Source organism: Aotus nancymaae, unplaced genomic scaffold (genome assembly GCF_030222135.1).
Source record: "Aotus nancymaae isolate 86718 unplaced genomic scaffold, 86718_ANA_hifiasm-v0.15.2.pri h1tg000041l, whole genome shotgun sequence".
In the NCBI taxonomy this organism is placed as follows: domain Eukaryota; kingdom Metazoa; phylum Chordata; class Mammalia; order Primates; family Aotidae; genus Aotus; species Aotus nancymaae.
The window spans coordinates 30469249-30495891 of NW_026988455.1; the positions used below are offsets into that span (position 1 = coordinate 30469249).

The 26643-nt window shown below is 38.8% G+C and overlaps 1 protein-coding gene across 1 annotated transcript in view; it reads left to right on the top strand.

Annotated features, from left to right (window-relative positions):
- RASEF (RAS and EF-hand domain containing) overlaps positions 1-26643 on the top strand; it is a 76093-nt gene that overhangs the window by 16562 nt on the left and 32888 nt on the right. The window contains exons 2-5 of the mRNA XM_012472155.2: positions 13793-13939; positions 17294-17384; positions 23490-23585; positions 25394-25471. Of these exons, the coding sequence (XP_012327578.2) occupies positions 13793-13939; positions 17294-17384; positions 23490-23585; positions 25394-25471 (412 nt within the window). The remainder of the gene's footprint in view (positions 1-13792; positions 13940-17293; positions 17385-23489; positions 23586-25393; positions 25472-26643) is intronic.

Consider the following 26643-nt stretch of genomic DNA (forward strand, 5'->3'; position numbering starts at 1 on the left):
AAAAACCCTGCCCACATGATTCAGTAACCTTCCACCAGTACCTCCCACATGGGAATTATGGGAGCTACAGTTAAGATGAGATTTGGCTAGGGATGCAGCCAAACCATATCATGGAACAAAATAAAGGGGCCTCTGCATACCAGAAGTAGTTCCAGATATCAGCAAGACAGACAGTTTCTTGAGTTGGACTTATTTTCAGCTTTCTTAGCATCTGTTATATAGTAAATAGTGGATGCATCTCCATTGAAAATAATGTGAAAGGAGAAAAGGGAAAAGTTAGTGGAGAAGGCAGCAGCCCACTGAAGCCCAGTGCATGCTCATGCTTGAAAAGTTCAGGTGGAATCTGGCGTGCTTTCTAGAATCTCCTACTTTCTCACTGTGTTCATCAGGGGAGATCCTTTTTAGCTTGGTAATCATACTTCCCATAGTTTGTTCTCTCCCTAACCCTGTGCAGGCAAAGCTCACCTGCTCACTCCTCGCCATTGCCCTCTTTTTTCTGAGTCAGAATTCTGAGCCTGTTGCAGGTCCAGTACAAAACTCCACCTTCTCCATGTCAGCTCACGTTGAGTCCTTCTTCTCCAGACCTCCTGCCTGCTTCATTCATTCATTAATGTGGTGATGCAGGTCAAACCTGTAGGTGCTGGGTGTTGCAGGGGATATGAGACTGATAGGGTAACAGGGAAGGTAAAACATCTATGGAAAACTCAATACACAGAACTCAGATGAAGTGTGGCAGGGAATAGGATGGGAGGGATTTCCTGTGGCTGAAGTATTCAGGGCTGACTTTCAGAGGTGACTTTTAGGAAAGCCTTGGCTGGATGTGTAGGATTTGACTTCTAAATAGCGTATATGAAGGGCTTAGATATTGGTCAAAGACTGGGATTAAAATGTGCTTTGACCAGGGAGGGAAGAATTTGTTTCTCAACCCTCAAAAATTGAAAAACAACAACAACAACAACAAAACAAACACCAAACAGTTAAGATATGGGATCATATGAAATCGGTCAAGAAAACATGCTTCATCTGAACCTTGTCTCCTTTGTTGAGAAGTTATGTATTTTGTGTTAAGCCCTCTACAAAATACTTGACATTGAGCACCTAAGGATGGAAAAAGAGTGAAGGCAATGAGATAGGAAACTAGAGTGGCCACAGAATTGATTCCCCAAACCAGGACTTGTATGAGAACAAAATGAGGAGAGCTAATATACTTTAAATTATATAATTTTATCAAAATACTATTTTATTATCTGACAAATTGCTTTTATTATATAAATGTTTCTATACAATAGTTTAGTCAAAAAATTTAAAAAGTAAGTTATTTGTAAAATATATAAAAGGTGTATGTACATAAAGCAAAATATTTATCACATGTGAACATTAAAAATTGCATGAGCAAAATAGTATTGGAACATATTTAATTAAGTATTTTAATGTTAATTACCTATATCTCTAATGCCAAATTGGTGGTACTTTTCTGAAGAATACATCTTCTTTCAATGTGGTCATGTTATGCTTAATTTTTTCTGTAATATATGTTATATGTGCCACCAATTCCAGGTGCATTTCTACTTCACAGATTTCTTAATTTAGTAAAAATTTAATTTTTACTGCATGCTTTCTTCTTTTATTTTTCACTGAATTTATAATAGCACTTGTAATAATAAGATTGGATGTTTTATCTTTGACAGAATGAACTTCCTAAACTTTGATTCCATTCAGTGGATGGGAAAAAAACAAACCATTACTAGAATTGGTGCAACTGTTTTTTTTTTAAAAGCATCTCATTGCACTGATGTGAAACTAGCCTCATTTACCTTTGTGAAGTTCTTTTTCTGCTAATGCAGACCTATACACTGCTATCATTTCACTCTGCATTTATACAAGATAATCTGTAATAAAAATTTGTGCAGAATTAATTTGGTACAACAGTGTATTGATCTAAGAAAAAAGTCATGTTTCACAGCTGGTATGTAAGTCAGTCTTCTACAGCTGCATGAGTAAAACTGTGGACTCTGAAGAACACGGTTTTCTTAAAAGACATAGATCCTATTGCTTCTTGAGGAGATGTCTTTTTTCTGGTTTCCATGTGGCTAATGATGTCACTATGGGGCATCACGATATCACTGTAGGGCACCATGGTGAAGGATAATATTGACAAACTTTTTTTTTTTTAAAAGAAGATAGTATAGTGTTCCTGTGTAACCTGTACTTTTCCTTATTATTAATATCTTGCTTTGCTGAAGTACAATTGTTACAATTAATGAACTGATTAGTGATTCGCTATCATTAACTAAAGTCCACATTTGGATTTCCTCGATTTTCCCCCTAAAGTCCCTTTCTTGCTGTTGTTCCAGCATCCATTTAGGACACCACGTTCCGTTTTGTTGTCATGTCACGTTATGCTCCTCTTGGCTATGACAGTTAACCATTTGGAGCAGGTATGCATTTATCTACTTTCTTGAGGAAAGGAAATTGAGTACTCAACTTTTTATTAAGTGCACACCATTTTTTGTTCGTTTTTTGAGGTTGTTGTTCCCAGAAGGGTTTACTGCAAAATATGAAAGCATCGCCATCCAATAAAATAACTAGAATACACTTAAACCGCATAAAAAAGGTCAACTCACTCTAGCAAGAGCATTCCAGGTACTCTCCATCGCTCTGAGGCAGTCCTGTCCAATTTCTGTTTTCTGTAGGTATTTCATGTGCACTATGCTTGTAATTTTCCAATTTCCCACTGACTTGACCACACAGCTTCCTGGCAGCATTTCACACATCTCACAGGTAGGAGCACAGCTGGCTGACTTTCCAGGTGGTTGGCAGAGGCAGCTGCTTCCAATCTTTCTCCACCACAATTTGAGTCCTGAAGGAGTTCTCTGCCTCCAGCTTCTCTTGTCCAAGCTTAATTTATCAGTGAGTGTTCTGCTTCCTGCCCCTGAAAGGAAAGTTTAGTTACATTGTGTCTGGAAAGGATCAGAGAGATGGGTTTATTCCTGATTATCTTCTGATTTAGCCACTTATTATTCTATCTTTTCACTGCACGGATGTCTCACACACTAATAGGTGAAAATGGAGATACAACAAACTCACCCTGGATTATTTTAATGCAACTGTTAATAACTTTAAGTGCACAGTTGGTACACAGTTTAATAACAGGTAATAAATGTTGTGACTTTTTGATTAAAATGAAAGGGAAATTCTAGTTAGATGCTTAATGTGGACAGGATACAGGACAACGAGCATCAACTGAGACTGTCCTAAATCTTGGAAGGTGACAGATGTTATCTAAAGAGAAATTTTATGTAAAAATTGATATTGTACTCCTTATTTTCTCCTCAGCTCCTGTCTCTTTTTTTTTTTTTTGGCCAAAGTAGAAATATTTTTTCCATGAAAAATAACTATAAGATACCTACTTGTGCTAACACTACTAGATTATGCCTACATTTAACTTGCCTCAGGTTAAGTTTGTGTGTGTGTGTTTTTTTTTTTTTTTTTTGACTCAGCTTAAGTTGATAGAAGAGAAATACTGGGAGAGCAAATGCGCATTGCAAGACAAGTGCTCTTAAACATAAGAGCATATTCTTACATATACATGTACACACATATAGCACATACATACTGTAATATCAACAGAATGAACTTCCTTATATGAAAAAATGTTGATCTGGACCTGAGGCAGGATGTAGTAAGAGTCTGTTTATCTGAGTGTGAAGGGTGAGATCTGCATTGTCCCATGCACAATGCTAAGCTCGGGTCCTTATGCTGATAGACAGTAATGGGGGCCAGCACAGCAAGGCTCATCTGTCTCTCTGCCTATTTGTGTAAATAAAGTTTTAATGAAAAACAGCCAAGCTTATTCATTTATGCATTGTCTAGACTGCTTTCACACTTCAGTGATAGGGCTAAATGGTTGCAACAGAGATAGTATTTCCTGCAAAGCCTAAAGTATTTTCTACCTGATACTTCACAGAAAAGATATTACTTATACAGGGACTATAATTTTTGCAGACTGACCCTGAACATGACCTAATTTAATTATCCCTTTTCACTTCCCAGAGCACTGCCACCCATAAGACATTTCTGTCCATGGGGCTCCAATACTACAAGGTTTTCTTCCTTTGTGCCCCTTTTGAAACACTACACAGACCTGGACAGGAGACAACCATCTATTTCTTTTTAACTAGGTTGGAGAGTGGAGTCAAGAGTAATAATGGATAGAAACAATGGCTGGCACTTACTGATTACCAACATTGTACCATGCACTGTACCTCACAACTACCCTTAGGTGATAGGTTCTATTGTTATATCCACTTCATAGTTAAGGAAACTGAAGCTTGAAAAGTAAAGTGTTTGGCTCTGGGTCATAAAGCTTAGATGTGGTGGACGAAGCATTTAAATCTGCCCAGGCATTCCACTTATCCTGTGCTGTATTCATTTATGACTTCAGAAGCCCTAGTTGCTTTGAGGCTGTGCCTGCAGTAAACCTTGAGCACAATGCTTCCTGCTGTTTCTACCTTCCTGCCTCCATTGGGAGACTCCCACTAACTAAATATCGGTGATTGAAAATAGGAAGCAATTCGCAATCTAGATTGTTTCTAGATAGTGAATGGATCTAGTTAACTCTCTCATCTTCCAGGAAATTTCCATTTTAATACCTTTTGGGGATGTTACCCAAGTAGGTACTTACTTAAGTAATATTTTTCAAGATGATACAAACCCAGAAATAATTTTACCTGCAGGAGATGTATTTGGGTAAGGGCCCTGGATGAGGTGTTGGCAGTTTTTTTGTTTTGTTTTGTTTTGTTTTGTTTTTGAGACGGAGTTTCGCTCTTGTTACCCAGGCTGGAGTGCAATGGTGCGATCTCGGCTCACCGCAACCTCCGCCTCCTGGGTTCAGGCAATTCTCCTGCCTCAGCCTCCTGAGTAGCTGGGATTACAGGCACTCGCCACCATGCCCAGGTAATTTTTGTATTTTTAGTAGAGATGGGGTTTCACCGTGTTGACCAGGATGGTCTTGATCTCTTGACCTCGTGATCCACCCGCCTCGGCCTCCCAAAGTGCTGGGATTACAGGCTTGAGCCACCGCGCCCAGCCCTGGCAGTTTAATACATGGATTAGAAAGTCCTCTGATCAGACAGCAGCCAAACTGAAGCCAGAGAAGCGTCAGTCCCTGGACCAGGTTGTCTTTCCAAGTCTGCTGGCTGCTGGGCCAACTTGAAGAGACCATTGTTTGTTTTATCTAGATTGGAGAGCTAGATAGCCATTCTGTACACAGATTGAGACCGCAGCCAGTCATAGGCAACTCTGTTAGTGGGAAGAGGTCATCCTGTCTAGAAAGCAAGTCTTAAACTTCAGAAGGGGAATTAATATTGCACTATTCTAGTAGCATAGCTGTATTTGGCCCTTAGAATTTATTTTCTAGTTAATTTGGGTTTATTCTGGAAGCATGCATACTATGTAATAAAAGTACATTTTTAAAAGAGTACTTTTTACTTAACTTGTATGGGAGAAAAAGGATATACCTTTGTACTTACTGACTGAACAACTGTGGTTTCATTCAGGTCATCAAACCAATAAGGTTAACTGGTATTACATACTAAGAATATACTCCTTGTTCTTACCCAAAAAGAGAAATAATTATACTACCAGATATTAGTTGTCTATAATTTTACCTATTCTAGAGTAAAAACTAGTGACAACTCCTGAAGTTCTACATTTCTGGATTGAATGATAATGGCCTTAGATTATCTTTATCTCTGCACATTTATTTCAAAATCCTTTGTTTAATTCTTTGCTTCATCCAAAACTGTGAAAATGCACTTGATTGTGTCATCTCTTGCTTTAAATCTTTCCATAGCTTCCCATCCTTTTGGGACATCCCCGCCAACCCCCTTCAATGTGCTTTCAGTCCTTGTGGATGTGCTCACTGCCTCCTGCTAACTTCTCCAGCCCCAGCTCTCCTGCCTGAGGCTTTGCACAGCTTGTGGCTACTGATGCCTGGAAAAGATCACCTCCTACTGCACCCACTTTCTGCCTAGTTGACACCTATATATGCTTCAGGGAATACCCCAAGGACTGGTCAGGTTCCCCTGTTCTATGCTGTCAGCGCATCTTGTACTTAATACTCACAGAACTTTTCAATCATGTGTGAGCTTTATGCAGAAAGGAACTGGGTTGGCTTCCTAGCATTTTATCTTCAGGATCTCACATGGTGCCCCTTGGATTGCATGCATGTTTTAGTGTCTCCTGTTCAGATGGTAGGATTTTAGCATCAATTTTCTTGTGGCATTCCTTAGTGTAGAATGATGAAGATACTGGCATTTAATACTGTGTACTTTTGTTTACAAAAACTGGGTTTTAGATGTATGAAAATACAGTTTAAATAATTAAGCTCCCTATTTTAATGCTTAAATCAGCAAGACTTGGGATCTAAGGGCCAGTTTTCCTAAGCACCCCATTGGATCACTGTGTTTGTTAGTGTGGAGTGAAATTGTCTGTCCTTAACTGGTTCCCAGAGATGTTCTGAGATAACAGTGTCCGAGCATTCTACATACCAGCCCTGCTGCCTTCCAGGTATATAAACATAAATATATATATGATCTTCTGAGTCAAATGTTAATCTTATGAAAATGCTTGACCTTTAAAAATGTTTATACATCTTAAGTATACCTGTTTTCTCTTTAAGTACATATAATTTCCCTCTCTGCTCCAATGGGAATATTTGCTACTTATGATTCTTATTTCCCAGGGATCATTTAAAAATTTTAAGTTGTGAGGTTTTCATCAGAAATTAGCCATTGCTACTGTCATTCATACGAATCTTATATAATTTATTGAATAAGAAGATAAATGGCCTGGCGCGGTGGCTCACGCCTGTAATCCCAGCACTTTGGGAGGCCAGGGCGGGTAGATCACAAGGTCAAGAGATCAAGACCATCCTGGCCAACACGGTGAAACCCCATCTCTACTAAAAATACAAAAAAATTAGCCGGGTGTGGTGGCACACGCCTGTGGTCCCAGCTACTCGGGAGGCTGAGGCAGAAGAATTGCTTGAACCCAGGAGGCGGAGGTTGCAGTGAGCCGAGATTGCGCCACTGCACTCCAGCCTGGTGACAGAGCAAGACTTCGTCTCAAAAAGAAAAAAAAAAAAGATAAATAACATCTGAAAATTTGATAATTCCAAGTACATTTTTCTCTCATTGCATTTCACTTGATATCTTCAGATACAAATTAGATTTTTTAGTATCGGTTGCTCTCTCAGCACAGAAGTAGAAACTGCTTTTGTCTTGACTAATGCTTACGACTTGATCCTTAATCTTGCTTTACCTAGTGTTTGCCAAGTACACCTGTAAACAGACCTGCATGGTATTTGTGAGTGCAAGTGTAATTGCTTTAGATGAGGCCCTGGGTCCTTTATGAATTCAAAATGCTTTCAAGCCTTGTCCCTACCAGGCACCCTTCTCAGCACTCACTTGTGCCAACTGAGTCAGGCCCAGAAGAAAGCAGAGTTGTGTGTGTGGCCATTGTGTCATTTCTGCTTGTTTAACCTTTGACGTCAGAAGCTAGAACACCGGAAGAGGCCAGTAACTACTACACTCTTGGAGAGGAACAAAAGATTATCTTGGCACCAAGTAATGGTGCCAAGTTTATTGAGTTGAGAATCCATGGGTATTAGCTGCCCAGGAGAGGCACAGCATTTAAATCTTACATAGAGAGACCAGGTATTATCTCTTGCTATGATGAAGTTTCTTTTTTTTTGCTTTTTCTATCAGGTGTGAGAATTGCCAAGAGCACGTTATGTTCCATACAGTCTCTCTCACCATAACACAGATGGTGCTTCATTTCTGTAGTAAGTGAAGCACACAGGCAGATGGGGGCAGGGGTGGAAGGTGGGACTGTGCCCACTGCATGTAACTGTCCTTCCCCCAAATAGCTTTAAGTAAACTAAATTGTATAAGGTTCTCATTTTATCATAGTCATGCTTTCATTATTTTAAGGAGTCCTCTTGTAATGTGGGTAATCCTTGTAGCAATAAAAGATGTCCTCTTCTAAAGGAATTTTTAAAAAATCTTGTTATATTACATTTTCTTAAATGGAGATATGTAATTAAGACCCCTGAAAATGGTTCAGCACTTATTTTTGTGGTGAAGAGGTAGTTCTTCCCTAGAGAATCCAACTCTGGAGCCAGGTGGATTGAGTGGGAATCTAGCTCTGCTAAAAAGACTTCTTTGCCTAAGTCTCCTCCTCACTAAATAGGATACAAGTGATAACATCTTCATAGAGTTGTTGAGAGAATTAAACGAATAATATATGTAAATGCTTAAATCAGCACCTGGACTACATATATAAAGTGCTGAATAAATGTCTGCTTCAGTATATGAATACTTCAAAACAGCCTTTTGTTCTCCTCTAAAAAGGAGTGGGTAGTGATGGTTAAGACTTACCTGGTCATAAAAGTTCTAATACTTAATGTATGAATCTGTCAAGTAAGGAGGAAAGGAAGTATTTTAATATGGAAGAAGATGATAAAATACCCCAATGGGAAACCATAATGCCAACTTTCTAAGCTTATGCTGACTGTAACAAAGAACTTCCAAGTCTTAGTGGCGTCATGCAATGCAAACATTTCTTTCTTATGTATCTGACAGATCAAGGTGGTTAGGTAGCTCTCCTGAGCAGTTTTCCACCATGTGGTGATTCAAGGATCCAAGCACATTCTACCACGGGCCTAGCCATATAGGAGTTGTTCACTTCAGTGATGAAGATGAGGGAGAAAGTGGGAGAAAGTGAGAGGGAGAAAGGCCCGAAAGGGAGAAAGAAGGAGAAGCTGGGAAGGGGATAGAGAGAGAAAGAAATTGAGAAACAGAAAAAAAAGAATGAAAGAAAATGTGCTGAAGATTTTTGTAAGCGGTTTGAGAGGTCAAGCATGGAGGTGGCAAACACATACCATTTCTGTACCCACTCCATTTTCTAGAACTAGTCACATGGCTCCAACCTATTAACCAGGAGTTCTGGGGAATCAGATCTCCCTATGTGCCCTGTAATACAAAGCAAGATAGTTGAGTTTCTGGGCAGTCCTGGCACAACAGTTAACCATGTGTCACATTTTCTGTTAGTGGCAGACATTTTCTATAATTACTCTATTTGTATACTTCAACGTGAACTATTTTTGAAATTATCTATGATTAATTCCAGAACCAACAAATGACCCAAGAGAATTTACAAATCATTGTGTTTCTTTCTTATTTTAGAAATTTGCAGAAAGTGAGGGAATCTACTGAGACATCTACTTCTGAACATTTTGATGTTATGCAGATAGCCAGCAAACAAGGATTCTAGGTGACAGTGTCTTGTTTTTGTTTTTGTTTTTGAGACAGAGTCTCTCTTTGTTGCCCCGGCTGGAGTGCAATGGCACCATCTCTGCTCACTGCAACCTCTGTCTCCCGGGTTCAAGCCATTCTCCTGTCTCAGCCTCCCAAGAAGCTGGGATTACAGGCTCTTGCCACAACACCTGGCTAATTTTTGTATTTTTAGTAGAGACAGTTTTCACCACGTTAGCCAGGATGGTCTTGATCTCCTGGTCTCAGTTGATCCACCCACCTGGGCCCCCCAAAGTGCTGGGATTACAGGCGTGAGCCACCACACCCGGTCTAGGTGATGGTATCTTAATGACCCCCTGACAGGCAGAATTCTATTAAAGAGCAGATTTTTATGCTTTGCACCTTCTTAGTTGTCAGTAAATGACAAAGGCAAAGAGTTAATGATCCACTGAAATTACATGGGACAGTCTAAGGTAGAGATTTTTCTTTTACTGCCCCCTAATGAATATGGCTCACTATTGCAACCAGGATTTGTACCCAGCTCTGATGGGAAAGATAATGGCAGTATTCTGTGTCTTATACCACCAAATAAAGAGACTTACTTCTGCAGGTTTATTAATAATATTTTTCTTGAGCAATTCTTTTGAATCATGATTGGCCTCTGTATAGATCAAGTAGTTTGTTTATAAGAGCAAATCTGGGGCTGGGCTCAATGGCTCATGCTTGTAATCCCAGCACTTTGGGAGGGCGAAGTGGATGGATCACTTGAGGTCAAGAGTTTGAGACCAGCCTGGCCAACATGATGAAACCTAGTCTCTACTAAAAATCACACACACAAAAAAAAGATTAGCCGGGCATATTGGTGGACACCTGTAATCCCAGCTACTTAGGAGGCTGAGGTAGGAGAATCTGTTGAACTTGGGAGGTGGAGGTTAACAAAAAAAAAAACAAAGAAACCTGGGACAGTTTTTACTGCCACATGGCCACACCTTGGGGCCATGCTTAACTAAGCTTCAGAGTTAATGTGTACCTTATGTTTTGCAGTGTTTCCTAGGTCTGTGGATTGATTTTGTATCCCATTTCTTCTGCCAGAGTTTAGCTATTTAACACATAGGGAAGCAATATGATTTTATGGTTGATTAGGTGGCCTGCAGCGTGAGACTGAGTTTGAATCCTTATTCTGCCACTTAGCCACTATGTTACCATGGGCCCTATACGGTATTTGTTTGCTGGGGCTGCTTAGGTGTTTGTGGTAACAAGCATCACAAACTGCGTGGCTTAAACAACAGAAGTTTATTTTCTCACAGTTCTGGAGGCAAGAAGTCTAAAATGAAGGTTATCAGCAGGGTGGTTTCTTCCTGGGCCTGTCTCCTTGACTTGCAGATGGCTGTCTTTTCCCATGTCTTTACATGATCTTCCCTCTGAGTGTGTCTGGGTTCAAATCTCTTTTTATAAAGTGACCAGTAAGATTGGATTAGGACCTACTCTAATCACCATATTTTAACTTAATTACCTCTTTAAAGACTCATTTCCAAATATAGTCACATTCTGAAGTACTGAGATAATAAAGGTACTTCATTATGTTGTGAGCATTTGAAGATAGAATGCATATACATTTCCTAACACATTACCTAGAATATGGTGAGTACTTGCTACATGTAAGTATTTTTATTGCAATTGTAAATTGAATTCTATCTGACTGTGTCTTCTTTTCCAGTCGTGAGATGGCTCACTGCATGGCTTTTCAATTACTGAGACCTGGGATTATTGTCCTCTTTCTTGTGCCCTCATAGCATCTTAAAATAGTGCCTTCAACAGAGTAATAGAACAAAAGCTCAAGGAACATTGATCAAGTGGATGGGTTTGAATTTTATGCTCAGGATTTCTGAGTGGTCTTTTGTGGCTGTCACTTTGGTATCACTATGATATCACACCATAGATGGTTGTGAAATGCTTTCAGACTTCCTGGTTCCTGGAGTGTCCTTCCCAGTTTCCAAAAGCTAGACAAGCACCTGGAGAAGAGTAATCTCTCCGTGTCAGGGGCAGGAGACAGAAGTCTTTGTGCATTGTCAGTGGAGTAACTATAAAATCACAGAACCAGATCACCAAGTATAAGAATTATCCAGACATTGGAGGTGATTTTTTAATCAGGCAGTATGTCAAAGTGGTTGACTTTCTTGCAATTATTAGCTATCCTTAACATTTCTAGACTTAATGAGTATTGATAGAATTATTTGATATTGGTATTATGGTAAGTTATCATCTCATTCCCAAAGAATTGACTCTTCTCTAAATTTTTGGTATTTCTTGTTTCAACTGGTATAAATTTTCTTTGCTTTAAAAAACTACTGCTACTGTCACAACCAAGTCATAGCCTGTGTTAAATACTAGCAAGCAGGGATCCACCAGGATGAGAAGAAGAAGGGCAGATTGCAGGGTCTCTGATAGAAACTGTCCAAGGAGGCCAGTATGCAGCCCATCAATCCAGAGACGCTTGGATATGCTGGGGAATAGTGTGCTTATTAAGTCTACACATGGCTATCACATCCATCCATGTGTAACACATGAGTTACATAGGCTTCATTAACTAGACATAAAGGGCATATTATTCATAGATCATGCGAGATTCCGCTAAGTGAATTGGCTCTTAAACTATGAGTCAAGGACACCACCAGCCTCACCGACTAGCTCCTTTATCCTCTATCAGATCAGCTACTGAATCTGGTTAATTTTTCTTTTGAAATACCTCTGAAAATATGTATCTTTTAGTAAAGGTCCTCATAATAACTATGAGGACTGTCACATATAACTATGTGGTCACATGTAACTATAAGGTCCTCATAATAACTATGAGGACTGTCACATATAAATACTGTGATGCACTAAGAAATATGTAGTTGGTCTTTGTCCCAGCTTCCTGGAGTACAGCTCCTAAAATCCTCGGAATCTCCAGAGTGATGAGTGTCTTTTGTATGGTAATGAGAAGACTGGTAGCTGGAGGCCCCTAGATCTTCAAGATGGGAGCTGGTCCCCAGAAAGACTAAGACATGATTAGAAGGTTGGAACTTTTAGCCCCATCCCTGACCTCTGGGGAGGAAAGAGAGAAGCTAAAGATGGAGGTACTCACCAGTGGCCAGTGAAGTAATCTATCAGGTCTGTGCAGTGAAATCTCCACAAAACCCCTAAAACAATAGGGTTTGGAGAGCTTCTGGGTTGGTGAACACATTGAGGTGCCGGTAGGATGTTGTTACCAGAGGAGACATGGAAGTTCTGTGCACCCACCCTCTGCTCCCATACCTTGCCCAAAGCATCTCTTCCATTTGGCCATCCTGAGTTATATTCCTTATAATAAACTGGTAAACATAAGTCAAGTGTTTTCCTGAGTTCTGTGAGCCATTTAAGCAAAGTATGGAATCTGAAGAGAGAGCCACAGTAACCCCTGATTTATAGGTGATTGATCAGAAGTGTAGTTGGCAGCCTGGAACTTGTGACTGGCATCTAAGTGGGGAGCAGTCTTGTAGGACTGATGCCTTAACCTGTGGGGTCTGTGCTAACTCTGAGTGGTGTCAGAATGGAATTGGATTGTTGGACACTTGGTTAGTATCTGAAATGTTGGAGAATTGCTTGGTATGAAGAAAAAATCCACACATTTGGTGTCAGAAAAATTGTGACTATCAATGCAAATATATATAAAAATGTGAATTTATATGAAGTAATTTTTAGCTGACCATAACGTAATAGGTATATTCATTGATGTGGTTTGGCTGTGTCCCCACTCAAATCTCTTCTTGAATTGTAATCCCTATGTGTCTGGGAAGGGGCTGTTGGGAGGTGCTTAAATCATGTGGGTGGTTCCCCCATGCTGTTCTCATGATAGAGAATGAGTTCTCAGGAGATCTGATGGTTTAAGGAGGGGCTCTTCCTCCTTCACACCTCACTCTTCTCTCTCCTGTTACCATGTGAAGAAGATCTTTGTTTCCTCTTCCGCCATGATTGTAAGTTTCCTGAGGCCTCCCAGTCATGTGGAACTGTGAGTCAGTTAAGCCTCTTTTATGTATAAATTACCCAGTCTTGGGTATTTCTTTTTATAGCAGTGTGAAAATGGACTAATACACCCATTGTTATGACCATAAAGGCTGAAACACGTCTTATTAGGGGTGGGTGAAACATGGAATTAGACAACTGATTTAATGTTACCTAATTTTTCTGTAAATTAATTTATCTGTTAAAATAATTTTTTAAAAATAGCAGTAACAACAACAAAATCCTCCCTTAATTGTTCCCTTGCTGTGCATTTTCACTGTCCTCACAGGCCCCCCTTTCTTAATGTGGAAAAAAATCCAACCATATCATTCGATGATTGCCAGTTTTTCTTTCCTTACTTCTTCATTTATGTTTCTCTTTCTTAAAAGTCCCCTGCAGAGTTGCCTTTTAAAATTTGTAATTGGCTTAATTTTTGTTTATTTATTTGGCAGAAAAGAGCAAGTTAGTACCTTGTACCAAAATATCAACCTTGTGGAGCCAAGACTAATTCAGCCATATGAACATGTTATAAAGAACTTCATCCGCGAGATCAGACTTCAAAGCACAGAAATGGAAAATTTGGCCATTGCGGTGAAGAGGTATTGAAATCCTTCCTTTATAAGTGGCTTGTGGGTACTTTAGCTTGCTCTCTGACCTGGGTGGCAAGTGGACTGAACTGCATTGTCACACTGTGGTATAGGTGGACTTCCTGAGCCTCGGGAGCCTAGAGCTTTCAAAATTAAGCCAACACTGAAGAAGTAGGTCAGCTACCCAACACTCAGGAGGTCATGATGATCCTATTATATAAACTCTTCAGGATCAATGATTGATACAGAACAATTAAGAGATTTATCTTACATCCAGCTACTTAAAACACACAGGAAACTTTATCTAGAAAAGTATAGAACACTGAGGCCTGGCCTTATTACCTACATGTATGAGACTTTGAGAGCAGGTTACTTAATCTCCCTGAGTCTCAATTCCTGCATCTGCAAAATGAGGATGAACATCTTCATGTCCTCTGGGTGTTAAGACTCAGTGGACGATGTCATGGGTGAGTCTCTCACACTGCCCACCACGTGGTGTGTGCTCAGCAGTGCTGCTTTGGCTCTCTCTACTCTCTAGCCCTCCTCCTCACCTGCCCCCACCCTCCTCTGAACTGAAAGCCAAAAAACTATTGAACTCTTACTATATTACAATTCATATAAGCCATAGCTAGCTTACATAGGATATCCTATTGGTCATGCAAAAAAAGAAGTTATATGTATTTCAGTGCAAACATCAGCCTCTCTGCTCTCTGGAAGAACTGCATTCCTTTAACATATATTGGGAAAGAGAGGGCATTGTACTTGTCACAGTTCTTGTGTGTTGTGTCCCACAGATGCACCTTGCTGCCATGTGCTCCACCAGGAGCTCCCAAGACGCTATGTACCCTGCTGGTTTCTGCCTGGAGCTTGTAAACATAGTCCCTTTAATAGGGGGCTGCCCTGTCTGCATAGGGGCAAGTGAGGGCTACAGGCCAAATTATCTTCAACTCCGCTGTCTCTTTATCCTTCCCATCCATGTGATACTGAAACTATCTAGTTAAACCTTTGGAATAACTGAAGGACATTACAATGTAGGAAAGGAAATGCTTTAAATTCTTGATACTAAATAGAACCTTTCTTACACAAGTCAAGCAAAAGTTGATGTATTCACAAGGGATTTCTCATGAACATTTTCAGTACCTGGCTGATGTTTTTTGTCTCAAGTTAGCCTTCTAGGGGCCTTCCAATAGGATAAAGGGCTCCAAATGCTACAGCTCCAAATTCTGTAGAGTATACCGGAGTGTGGATCTGAATCCCAGAGTTGGCTTCCTTTCCGGTGTGACAAGCAGATACACACATTGATTCCTCAGAGCATCCAATAAATATTAAAACGGACAAACTCACAGGTACACATATAAGACCCACACAAAGATATGTGGGTACACACATACATACACATGCCCCCAATCTAAAGATAATACCATGTAAACCTACGAGGGAAAAAAACAGACTGGCATGCTTTAAGTTCTCATTACCAGCTAGGCTGCTTTCTCATGGTGGAGTGAGCACATTACACTAATCCGAGCTGTGTTGGAGTCCCCATCCACTCCCTTCTGTGCTACTGGGAGATCCAGAGCCAGACTCTATGCTGAGCCTAATCTCCTAAAGGCTCCTTTCTTAGCTATCAAACACCTCAGGAAGTGTTTAAATGGCTACTTGTAAACCATTCCTTGCATTCTTAGCCATCCATCCTCACCTCTGTTTTTGACTGGGGGAGGGTTTCAGCCATTTTGCTCTGTATTGCACCCGAAGAACGGGTTCCCAGTGTCCTAATTGGAGTCCTAGACTAGGTCACAGTGGGCAGACATTTCATTACAAATTAGAAATTGCTAAGGCAGGCACTCTGTCATTATGCATCACCCTGATTTGTAAAAGAAGAAAAATGTTGCTCAGAAGTGAAAAAGTCAGAGGGAGTCCATTCGGGAGCAGTCCCAGATGTTTGGGATTGTATATCTAGAAGAAGTAAGTGGGAAATGATGATAACAAAGGGAGAAAGGATATGTGGCTTAGTCATTTACAGTCCCAGAGTTGACCAGAATAGCTATGAAACATTGCTATGGAGATACACAATTTCTAGACTTCAAATAGCAGGTATTTATAAGCAGAAATGAACTGACCTTCCAAGCTTGGTTAACATAACCTTGGACAGGCTATAAGATGAGGAAGAAGTAAATAGGAACAGAAGATAATAATGTTACTGAAAATTTTACTTTGGGGTCTTCCCCACCCCCACAATATTTCCTTGGAATTTTATGTGGTAGTTGAACTAACACATGAATAAATTGTGTTGTGAGGGAGTAATAAGTCGAAAGCAGGTAGGTTGCTATAGCAGAGACCCATCAAACTAGAAGACAGAAAATCTTATATTTAAGCCCTATCATTTATTAATAGCATGTCATTTGTCCAAATGAATCACCTCTAAAGCTGATGGTTTAGATGCAAATCAGTGTGCTCTGCCTCCATTGAGATGTGATTTATAATTGCATTCATAATAGAAACAGAATTTTTCTAAAAGGTAACCTTACCTACATTCTAGAACTTTAGGGGACAGATAAAAAATAATGATTGAGATCTTTTTTCCCTTCTGACTTTAATATATAACATTGTGAGTTTTATATAGGGAAATTTCAAAATTATATCTAAACATCATTTTGTCGTGGAGTTTTTTTTTAATCCAGGTTTGTAACTCAGTCATGAGAGCAAACTCTCAACCCTGGATATCTTTATTCTTCGCCACAGTCTAGTTTAATGTCACTGTATCCAATTTATTCATCTATTTAATATAATCAGGTACCGCATCACGATGTTTTGGTCAATAAGGATTATGTAAATGACAGTGGTCCCATAAGAATATAACTATAAATTTTTACTGCATCTATTCTGTAAGATCATACTGGAATTATACTAGATCTGGAATTATACTAGAAGTAACTGTAACACAAATACTGACCATTGTGTTACAGTTACTTACAGTATGGAGTACGATCCCATGCTGTACAGGTTTGCAGCCTAGGAGCAATAGGCTATACCACATAGCCTAGGTGTATAGTAGGCTCTACTAGCTAGGTTGGCGTAAATACTATGATGCTTACAAAATGACAAAAGTCTCCTAAAGACACATTTCTCAGAATGTATACTAGTTGTTAAGGAATGCGTGACTGTATCTAGTTTTAAAATCATTTTACCCAAAATGGTAAAATTGCCAATCTCATTTTATTATGTAGAAGGAATGGGGAATACCATTTTGAATGGTGTGTTTCTCTTCATTTATAATATATGGGGCTTGAAGTAGATGACTTTGAAGTTTCTCTTCATGTTTCAAGTTCAAGAGTATAATGAAAAGATGTGCATCCTTTTGAATTTCAGAGCCCAGGACAAGGCAGCTATGCAGTTGAGTGAGTTGGAAGAGGAAATGGATCAGAGGATTCAGGCTGTGGAACATAAGACACGGAAAGATGTGAGTTTCTGGGATTGACCATTATTCAGCAGATCTTTGTGAAGTGCTTTCTATAGAGAGGGCCCAGGCACTCTTCTGGGTGTCATGCATGGGTACAGCAAGTCCAGGTTCTTACAGAGGCTCCCAGCAAAGAAATTTTTACTGGTGGTGGTTTTTGGGGGATGGGGTAAGAAGAAATAGAATTAATAATCAAATAAACAAGCAAAGCATATAAGTTCAGATAGTGAAAACTGCAATAAAGAAACAACCTGTGTGATAGTGACTGGGAGAGGAGGCTTCTTAGGTTGGGGGCTAGAGGCCTCTTTGAAGGGGTAACATCAGAGATGAGGCCTTGGAGAAGGCAGAGCCAGCCTTTGTAGAGAAGGTGCCTTGACATTCCATACCTGTTTCACTGCCCACTTTAAATCTAGATTATAGTGAAATTAAAATTCTGTCTTCAAACTTTGGTCTTTTATAATGGAATATAGTCATCACTTGGTACCTGCAGGGGATTGGTTCTGGGACTGCCCCACAACCCCACATACCAAAATCTGCATACTCAAGTTTTTATACAAATGATGTATATTTACGTACAACCTGCACATATCCTCCAATATACTTTAAATAATCTCTGGATTACTTATAATACCTAATATTTAATATAATATAAATGCTTTGTAAATAGGTGTTATACTGTATCTTTATCTGCATCACTTTTACTGCTTTTTAAAATGTTTTCAATCTTCAGTGGTTGAATTAGCAAATACAGAACCTGTGGATATGAAGGGCTGACTGTTTACCTTTATTCAGTATTATAGGAACCATTTAAAGTTGAAAGTTATATGTTACCTTCAGTGATTCCCATTGAAGAAAGAATTTTTTATTATAAAATACTTGTGGATGATTACTATTTATTAAAAACAGAAAATAGACAGTGTTAGGTTAAAAATTCCACTTTTGTTTATTCATTTGCCCTGTTAACAATGAGTGGCAGCAAAATGATGTGCAAGTGGTCTGAACGTCGGCATCTGGGAGACCTTCGTTTACATCCAGGCCCTGATCTTATCTAGGTGGCATTAGGAAAATAACCCAACCTCTGAGCCTTTGGTATTCCATCTCTAAAATGGGATGATGCAATCTATGTTCCTTCACAGGGTTAAACATGATGATCTATATAAAGTGCCTGGCACAGTGCCTGCAATGTGGTGACTGCACCCTGGTTGCTACTGTCCTGCTCTTTCCTGTGGCTCTGTGTATTCTTGATTCCTTTTAGATTCTTTGCCTTAAATGACTTTACCACACATATGCTATGGGGTGTCTTTATCATCCTATCTCTTCATAAAAAGTTTAAATAGAAGAATGACATCATATTCAACCACATTAATGGCTCAAGGTTCACGGTCCAGCTTCAGAGCAATGGATAACCCCTTCTTCTGTTAGTACTTTCCTTTTTGTAAAAAGGGAAGAGTAATATCATTTTTATGCCCTTTTTCCTCACCATCTATTGTGTTTAATCTGTGCACTCATTCATTCATCAAACACTTATCGAGCACGTGTGTTATTCTGTCATCATATCTCATTGCTTCTTCCAGGTAACTGCCTCCCAAATTTGTTGTTGGTGATGGGGATATTACCATGGCCCCCACCTTTTATAACTTCATGTTTTGTTAATGACAACATCTTCTTTAGTTTCCTTGGCATCAGTCCAGAGGGGGCAAACCTGTGCATCCACGGCATCATTTCTCTATCCCACAGCAGTGACACATGTGGCCAGTCAGTCATTACATCTACATGCGGTCTCCGAACCTCAGCATGCCAGTCCAGGACCTCACTGCCAGCTGAGCAGCTTTGGCACTGTGAGGAACCTTGTTTGCCTGCCCATCCGTGTCCACCTCACTCCTTTCTAAACACAACTTCTATGGACTAACATGCCCAGGCCAGTCTAAGATTTTCCCTAATTTCCTTCCATTCCACACAGCTCCCCTCAGCTCCCCTGGATTCTTCACCCCCAGCTCTAGCCCAGTGGTCTTGCTCTGCGTAACTCTGCTTTGGCTGCAGCTGTTTCCTTTGCCTTGATGATGGGCTCCTCACTCCTTTCCTCCTTCCTAAATTCTGCAAAGCTCAGAGGAATCCTCACTTTCTTCTTCATGTCCTCCCCTGCTCCTCTAGCCACATTTACCTCTTCCTGACCTTGACTACTATGGCGTAATATAGCATATATTGCATTTTTTCTTTTTTTTTTTTTTCCAAAACTGTAATAGCTTTATGGCAGTATAATTGGCGTGCAATAAACTGCACATAAAGTACAGAATATGTGAAGTTTGGCCATATGTATGCACCATGGAACCATTCCCACAGGCAAGATCATGGGCATAACTATCCACTCTAGAAGTTTCTTCATGCCCCTTGAAGGTATAACAAGCCTTCCTTCCTCCTTTTTTTTTTTTTTTGCCCCTTTCTGCCAGACAATCATTGTTCTATCTTCTGTCACTGCAGATTAGTTTGAAGTTTTCAGAACTGTAGAGAAATGGAATCATGCAGTATATATTACTATTTCTTGTCTGGCTTCTTCCACACAGCATAATTATTTTGAGACTTATTCATGTAATCAATAGTTTTTTCTTTTTCATTGCTGAGTAGTATTCCATTATATATGGCTACCACAGTGTTTAGCCATTCATCTGTTGAAGGACATTTGAGTTATTTCCAGTGTTTGGTTATTGCAAATTAAGCTGCTATGAATATGCATGGACACATCTTTATATAGACATATACTTTATTCCTCAAGTAAATTCCTGGAGTGGAATGGGTTGATCATCTGTGTAGATGAATGTGTATTTTTATAAGACGTTGCCAACATGATTTCCAGAGTGGTTGTACAGTTGTATGTTTCAATCAGCAGTGTATGATAATCCTGTTCTTTTAGCCTCCTAATCGATGTGTAGAGGAATCTCACTGTGGTTTTAACTTGCATCTCTCTAATGACTAGTTGTGTGGAGGATCTTTTCATGGGCTCATTTGCCATGTGTATAATTTTTATGTTGTTGAAGTATCTTGTTAAAATGTTTGACTCATTAAAAATACAGTTTTCTTTAAATTACTGTGTTTTGAGAGTTCTTCATATATTCTGAATGCAAGTCTTTTGTCAGATACCTGATCTACAAATACTTTCACCTACACTGTGACCTGTCTTTTTATTCTCTTAACTGTATCTTTAAGTATAACTTATTAATTTTGATGAATTATAATTTATCAATTTTTTTCACGGACCATACTTTTCATGTGGTATTTAAAAATCTTTAACCCAGTCTCACAAAGATTCTCCCCTATCTTATCTTCTGTGTGTTTTATTGTTTTAGGTTACATTTAGTATCCATTTTGTACTTGGTGCCAAGATATGAATCAGTGTTCATATTTTTTTGCATGTAGATATCCAATTGTTCCTGCACCTTTATTAAACAGAAGACTAACCATTTTCCACTGAATTGCCTCTGCACTTTATCCAAAATCAGTTTTCTCTATTTGTGTGGGTTTATTTCTGGCCTCTCTGTTCTATTCCATTGATTGATTTGTCTATCATTATGCTAGTATTACATTGTCTTGATACCTATTGGTTTATAATAAGTCTTGCAATCAAATGGTATTAGTTCTTAAACTGTACTTTTTAAAAGTTTTTTTGGCTATGTTAATTGCTTTAATTTCCATAGAATCAGCCTGTCAATTTCTTTAAAAAAAAAACAAAAACAAAAACTAAAAGTCTGCAGGGAGTTTGACTGAACTTTGTTACATATATAGATCAATTTGAAGAGAATTGACATCTTAATAATATTGAAAATATGATTTATCTCTCCATTTATTTATGTCTTCTTTCAGCACTGTGTTATTCAATGTACAGATCTTATACATCTTAGATTTACTCTTAATATGTCATATTTTGATGAAACTATAAATAGTATTTCTAAAAATTTTAATTTCTGATTGTTCATTGTGAATTTATAGGAATACATTTGATTTTTGAGTATTGGTTGGTCTTGAATTCTGTAGCATTACTTCCATTGCTTATACATAGTGCCTTTTTGTTAGTAGATTTTGTCAGATTTTCCAGGGTGATAATTATGAAACATATGACTAAAAACAGTTTTATTTGTCTTTCTGATTTGGATGGTGCTTTTAATTTTTCTTGCCTTATTGCACTGGTTAGAAGAATAAAGGAGATGAGAACATTGAATGTGATGTTAGTGGTGTATTGTTCATAGATGCCTTTATTAAGTGGAGTAGGGTTCCTTCTGTTCCTAGTTTGCTGAATATTATTGTTGTTGCTGTTAATCAGGAATGAATGTTGAATTTTGTCAAATACTTTTTCTGTCATTACTTATGGTTGTATTTTTTCTCTTTTAGAATGTTAATGTGGTGAATTACATTGATTGATTTTTGAATATTAAAACAAACTTGCATGTGAGATAGGCCCTAAGTAGTTATGATGTATTACCCTTTTTATAGATTGCTGAATTTTACTTATTTTTGCATTTATATGCGGAAGAGATATTGGTTTGTACTTTTAACACCTTTGTCTGATTTTGGCGACTGGGAAATTCTGGTCTCGTAGAATGAGTTGGGATGTATTCCCTCCATTCCAGTTTGCTGGAAGTTTGTGAAGAGTTGATCTGAACCACTACCATTTCTCACCTGCATTACTGTAACAATTTCTTATCTGATCTCTCAGCATCTAGCTGTCACAGGTTGGGAATGAAATAGGCTAGTGATCATTTCCTTTATGGAGCTCTGGATAAAGTATTTTTAAACCCTAAAATGTTTATGTTTGGGTTTGTGGCTGTCGACCTAATGAAGAGACTTGCAGTCAAGTCCATTTTTGATGCCAGGAAGGCTGCCTCATTAGCATCTCATTGTGAGGCCTCTGTGTCTTCATCCACTTGTGAGGCAGGCAATACTTGTTGCTTCACCTGTAAAGCTGGATGAAGTCACAATAGCCCCTTTTTAAAAAGTGACCATCAGGGTAGATGTTGCTCTTCTGCTAAGCATTTCACATGGATTATTTAATTTATATGGATTATTTAACTTGGATTATTTAATTTAATCCTCACAATAGGTGAAAAAGAAAATGGAGGTATGGATAAGTTTAGCAACTTGCTCAGTCTCCACAGCCAATGAGTGGGCAGTAAGACAGGCTACCTCTGGCAGGTATTCAGATGTGGGAGCATGCTGTAGAGAGGCCCTAGCTTACCTTCTAGCAGACTGATTTCATCACATCTCCCTGTTTTTTCTTTTTTGTGTGTGTGTCATTTCCTGAAATTGTCTTTTTTTCTGTCTCCTCCAGTAGAATGCATGAGAACATCAGTTTTATTGTCCCCCTCTGTCCCCATGTCCCCAGTGCCTAGAACCTTTGGTAGGTGATCAGTGAATATCTTTACACTGAATTTTACTGGCTATCAACATAAAACTATTTGAATACTGAATGTAGGATACAAAATTATATAATTTATTAAGAGAAAAGGAAATTTAAAGATGTTTAAGCCCATGGGAGCTTCTGAATGGCAGTCCCTTGACTTCCTGGAGTACCTTATTGCCATTCTCTACTCCAGAAGAACTGCAAGGGACACCTCTGAGAAGTACTGGCCCACAGGGAAGCACTTTGCATAGAAATTTGCAGTGATGTGATTGAGATTTAGATAAGGCGTCAGCTCTAGGGAAAAGGGTGCACCTGGGTTGCCTCCGTTAGTCCTGATGACATGATAGGATTCTGGCGAGCACGGCAGCCCTTCACCGTGCCATGTCTTGTAACTAATTATAGCAATAATGAATTAATTGATTGATGTGCTACGGCCTCTATCACAACGTGAGTAATAGTCTTAGAGGTGTCACTCCTGGGTGAGGTGTGTATGTAGGTGTGGGATTCTGCACTTTGGTTTTGTAGGTTTCAATTCCAAAACTTTTGAAGTCACGTTTGAAGTCACTGGTCTCCTGCCGATATCCCTTCTCACCCTCCCTGTGTAGAACTGAGGTCAGCCTTAATTTGACACAAAATGTTTCTCACCTGTCGGGTTTTAAAGGTTGTTTGAGAGGGCGAACCTATTTAAATGAACAAAATCTTTTTTTTTTTTCTTTCAGGAAAAACGCAAAGCTGAGGAAGCCCTCAGTGACCTCAGACGTCAGTATGAAACTGAAGTAGGAGATCTGCAGGTGACCATTAAAAAGCTAAGAAAGGTAGGCATGTGGTACCTGGACTTTAGGAACAGCCTCAGCATCTAAGTGTATCTAAGCTATTAACAACCAAAAACAGATTTCAGAATCAAGGAACTTCTTGGAATGACCTTTTTTTTTTTGAGACTGAGTCTCGCTCTGTCACCCAGGCCGGAGTGCAGTGGCATGATCTTGGCTTACTGCAACCTCCGCCTCCTGTGTTCAAACAATTCTCCTGTCTCAGCCTCCTGAGTAGCTGAGGATTACAGGTACATGCCACCACACCTGGCTAATTTTTCGATTTTTAGTAGAGACAGGGTTTCACCATGTTGGCCAGGGTCGACGCAAACCCCTAACCTCAGGTGATCCGCATGCCTCAGCTTGCCAAAGTGCTAGGATTACAGGTATGAGCCACTGCACCCAGCCTGAAAGACCTTCTTTTAAGGGCCCTTGAGTTCCTCTTCTGTTTCCAAGGGCCACCTGTCTTTTGCACAGATCTAATAAATATTTCTGATCCCTTCAACTGTTGTCCATAAAACTTTAGTTTTCTTTCCTTGGTCTTCACCAGCTCAGTACTCTGAAGTCCCTCATGTCTAGTGGACTGCATGCTTCATGACTGTTTTTCTTGGTCATGTCAAGTATCCCTAGGTCCCTACCCTTAGCTTATTGCAAAGTGCATGGTAAGTATTCAGGGAATATATATTAAATGAAATGAATATTGCTCTTCTAAGTAGAAAATTTCAGATCTAGGGTACCCTGATCACCAAGAGTCACCAGTTTTTGAAGAGGACCAGAACTTGTTGAGTGTGAGCAAAGTTGTGATAAGTTTTTTTTTTTTTTTTTTTTTATGTGGTTGGGTTTTGGCTTTTTCTCTGTTTGATTTGTAATGAGCAGGTTCTGTTTTACTCAGTAATGCTCTGGCAGCTGTTTAACAGGTGCTCTGTAGGCAGTGGAGGGGAGAGGAGGGATGTATATCATTTGTCGATTTCTATGGTATAAATACTTCTGTCATTACTGATTTCATGCTACCAAGTTGATATCACTGAATTTAAGGTTGAGAAAAGATGCTTAAAGGAGACGCTCACCTGCCAGTACAGGCTGGCTTCAGCACTGTACTAGACACACTTCTTGCATCTGTTTTTGCTTTTCCCATAACTAATGGGAATGTCCTAGCTAAAATGAAAATGGATAACTAAAAAAGAAGTATCCTTGCTGGGCATGGTGGCACATGCCTGTAATCCCAATACTTTGGAAGGCTGAGGCAGGAGGATTGCTTGTGCTCACGTGGTCAAGACCAGCCTGGGCAACATAGTGAGATCCCACCACTCAGATTTTACTGATTTTAGTTATTTAATAAGCATTTATGGAACTCACCATGAGGAAAACATAGATGCATCTGACACTAACTCTGCTCTTAAAAAAATCTTTAAGGAGGGAAGGTAAGACATTTCTAAATAATTATATGCAGAATGGGAAGTATTAAATGCAGATAATACAAAGGAGAATAGAAAGATCCAGATTCCAATGTAGCATAACTAAAAAAAGCAAGAATTTGATTGCTTAATAGTTGAATGGTTTCCAGAAAGGGCTTTTCAGTTGTTTCCAAGAAAGTTCATTTCATAATAAAACCCCTTTTTCAAATGTTTAAATTATTTAGAACAAAATTGCAAATCCTTATGGATTTTATGTAGTTTAATGATTTATAAAGTCACATAATGTTGAAAATTGATGGCTTCTAGAATTCTCATATGTATATTCAAGGATAGTCCTAAACTTAACCAAAGCAATTCAGAGTGAGTTTGTAAGCACACAACTTTTATTTGCTCTTTCAGCTCGAAGAACAGTCAAAACACATAAGTCAAAAGGAAGATGTGACTGCATTGAAGAAACAAATTTATGATTTATCAATGGTAAGAATTACCTTTTTACTTACAGAAATGCGCTTCCTGTTAGACTACATAGTCATGCTTTTATTTTAGTGTTCCAGGAAGAGCAGCTTAAAGAGAAATTAATATTATAGTTAGAAAAATTCCTTAAAATACCTTTGATCAAAGATACTATTTATGCAGGCTTTTTTCCTCGATAATATGCCACTTACTGTGAAAGCTTTTTACTTATTTTTCATACAAAGTAGTAAAGGCATAATGCTTAAATTTTATATAACATAGTTAACCCTGTATTCTTCAAGCATCAGCTCTGGTCTGTATCCCTGGCTTTGTGATGAGGATATTAATGCCTTGCCCCTTCCTCCAAGTTTTTTCTTTTCTGTCCCTTTTCCATCTTATGCCAGCACATCTTTATTTTAGTACTAACAAAATTGATAACCTTTACATCTCTTTCTGTTATCTTTGCTAAGTTTTATTTATTTAGATTTTAGACTAACTCCAAAATTTGAAAGCAAATAAAGAGCATTTTCTTTAGTATGATACTATGTTTTCACTGCAGAGCTAAGAAATGAGTGAGGCTTGCATTTCTTTCTCTCCATTCATTATCTCTCCTTCATTTAAAAGAAGGTTCCGAGCTTCATGGTCAAATGAATTCGTAGTTCCAAATTTTTCCACATCTTAGTTGGCTTTTTATTTGGATAATGATATTCTTATAGAGTTATTTACTTTTCTTGGATTTTCTGGTTCAGTTTTTGGTTTCTTGTTGCAAAAAGAAACTCTACTATTTTCATGATATCACTGATACCTTAAGACTCCTTTATTCTTTCCAATGCATGAAATTTATTTAGCTTTTCTCCTTGAAGATATTAATTTGGGAGTCTATAAAGTTTCAGTTCTTATTAGACTGATTGTTTTTTAAACTTGCTGCCCATATGTTCTGCAATTTTTCACTGGGCCTTTCATTGAATTGCAGCATTTTGCATATTACAATTTTTTTGTTGGGGAGAGGGTTTCATCCTCATTTTGCCATAGCACATCCTAAGAAACTTTTTCAGAAAGAACATGTGAGGGAGAAATTTTCTGTTTTTGAATGTTTGAGAATGTCTGCATTCCCCCTCACAATTTATTAAGTTTGTTTAAATAAATAGGCTTTTCCGGGACTTATTAATTTAATTCTTTCTAGGTACCGTTTTTTT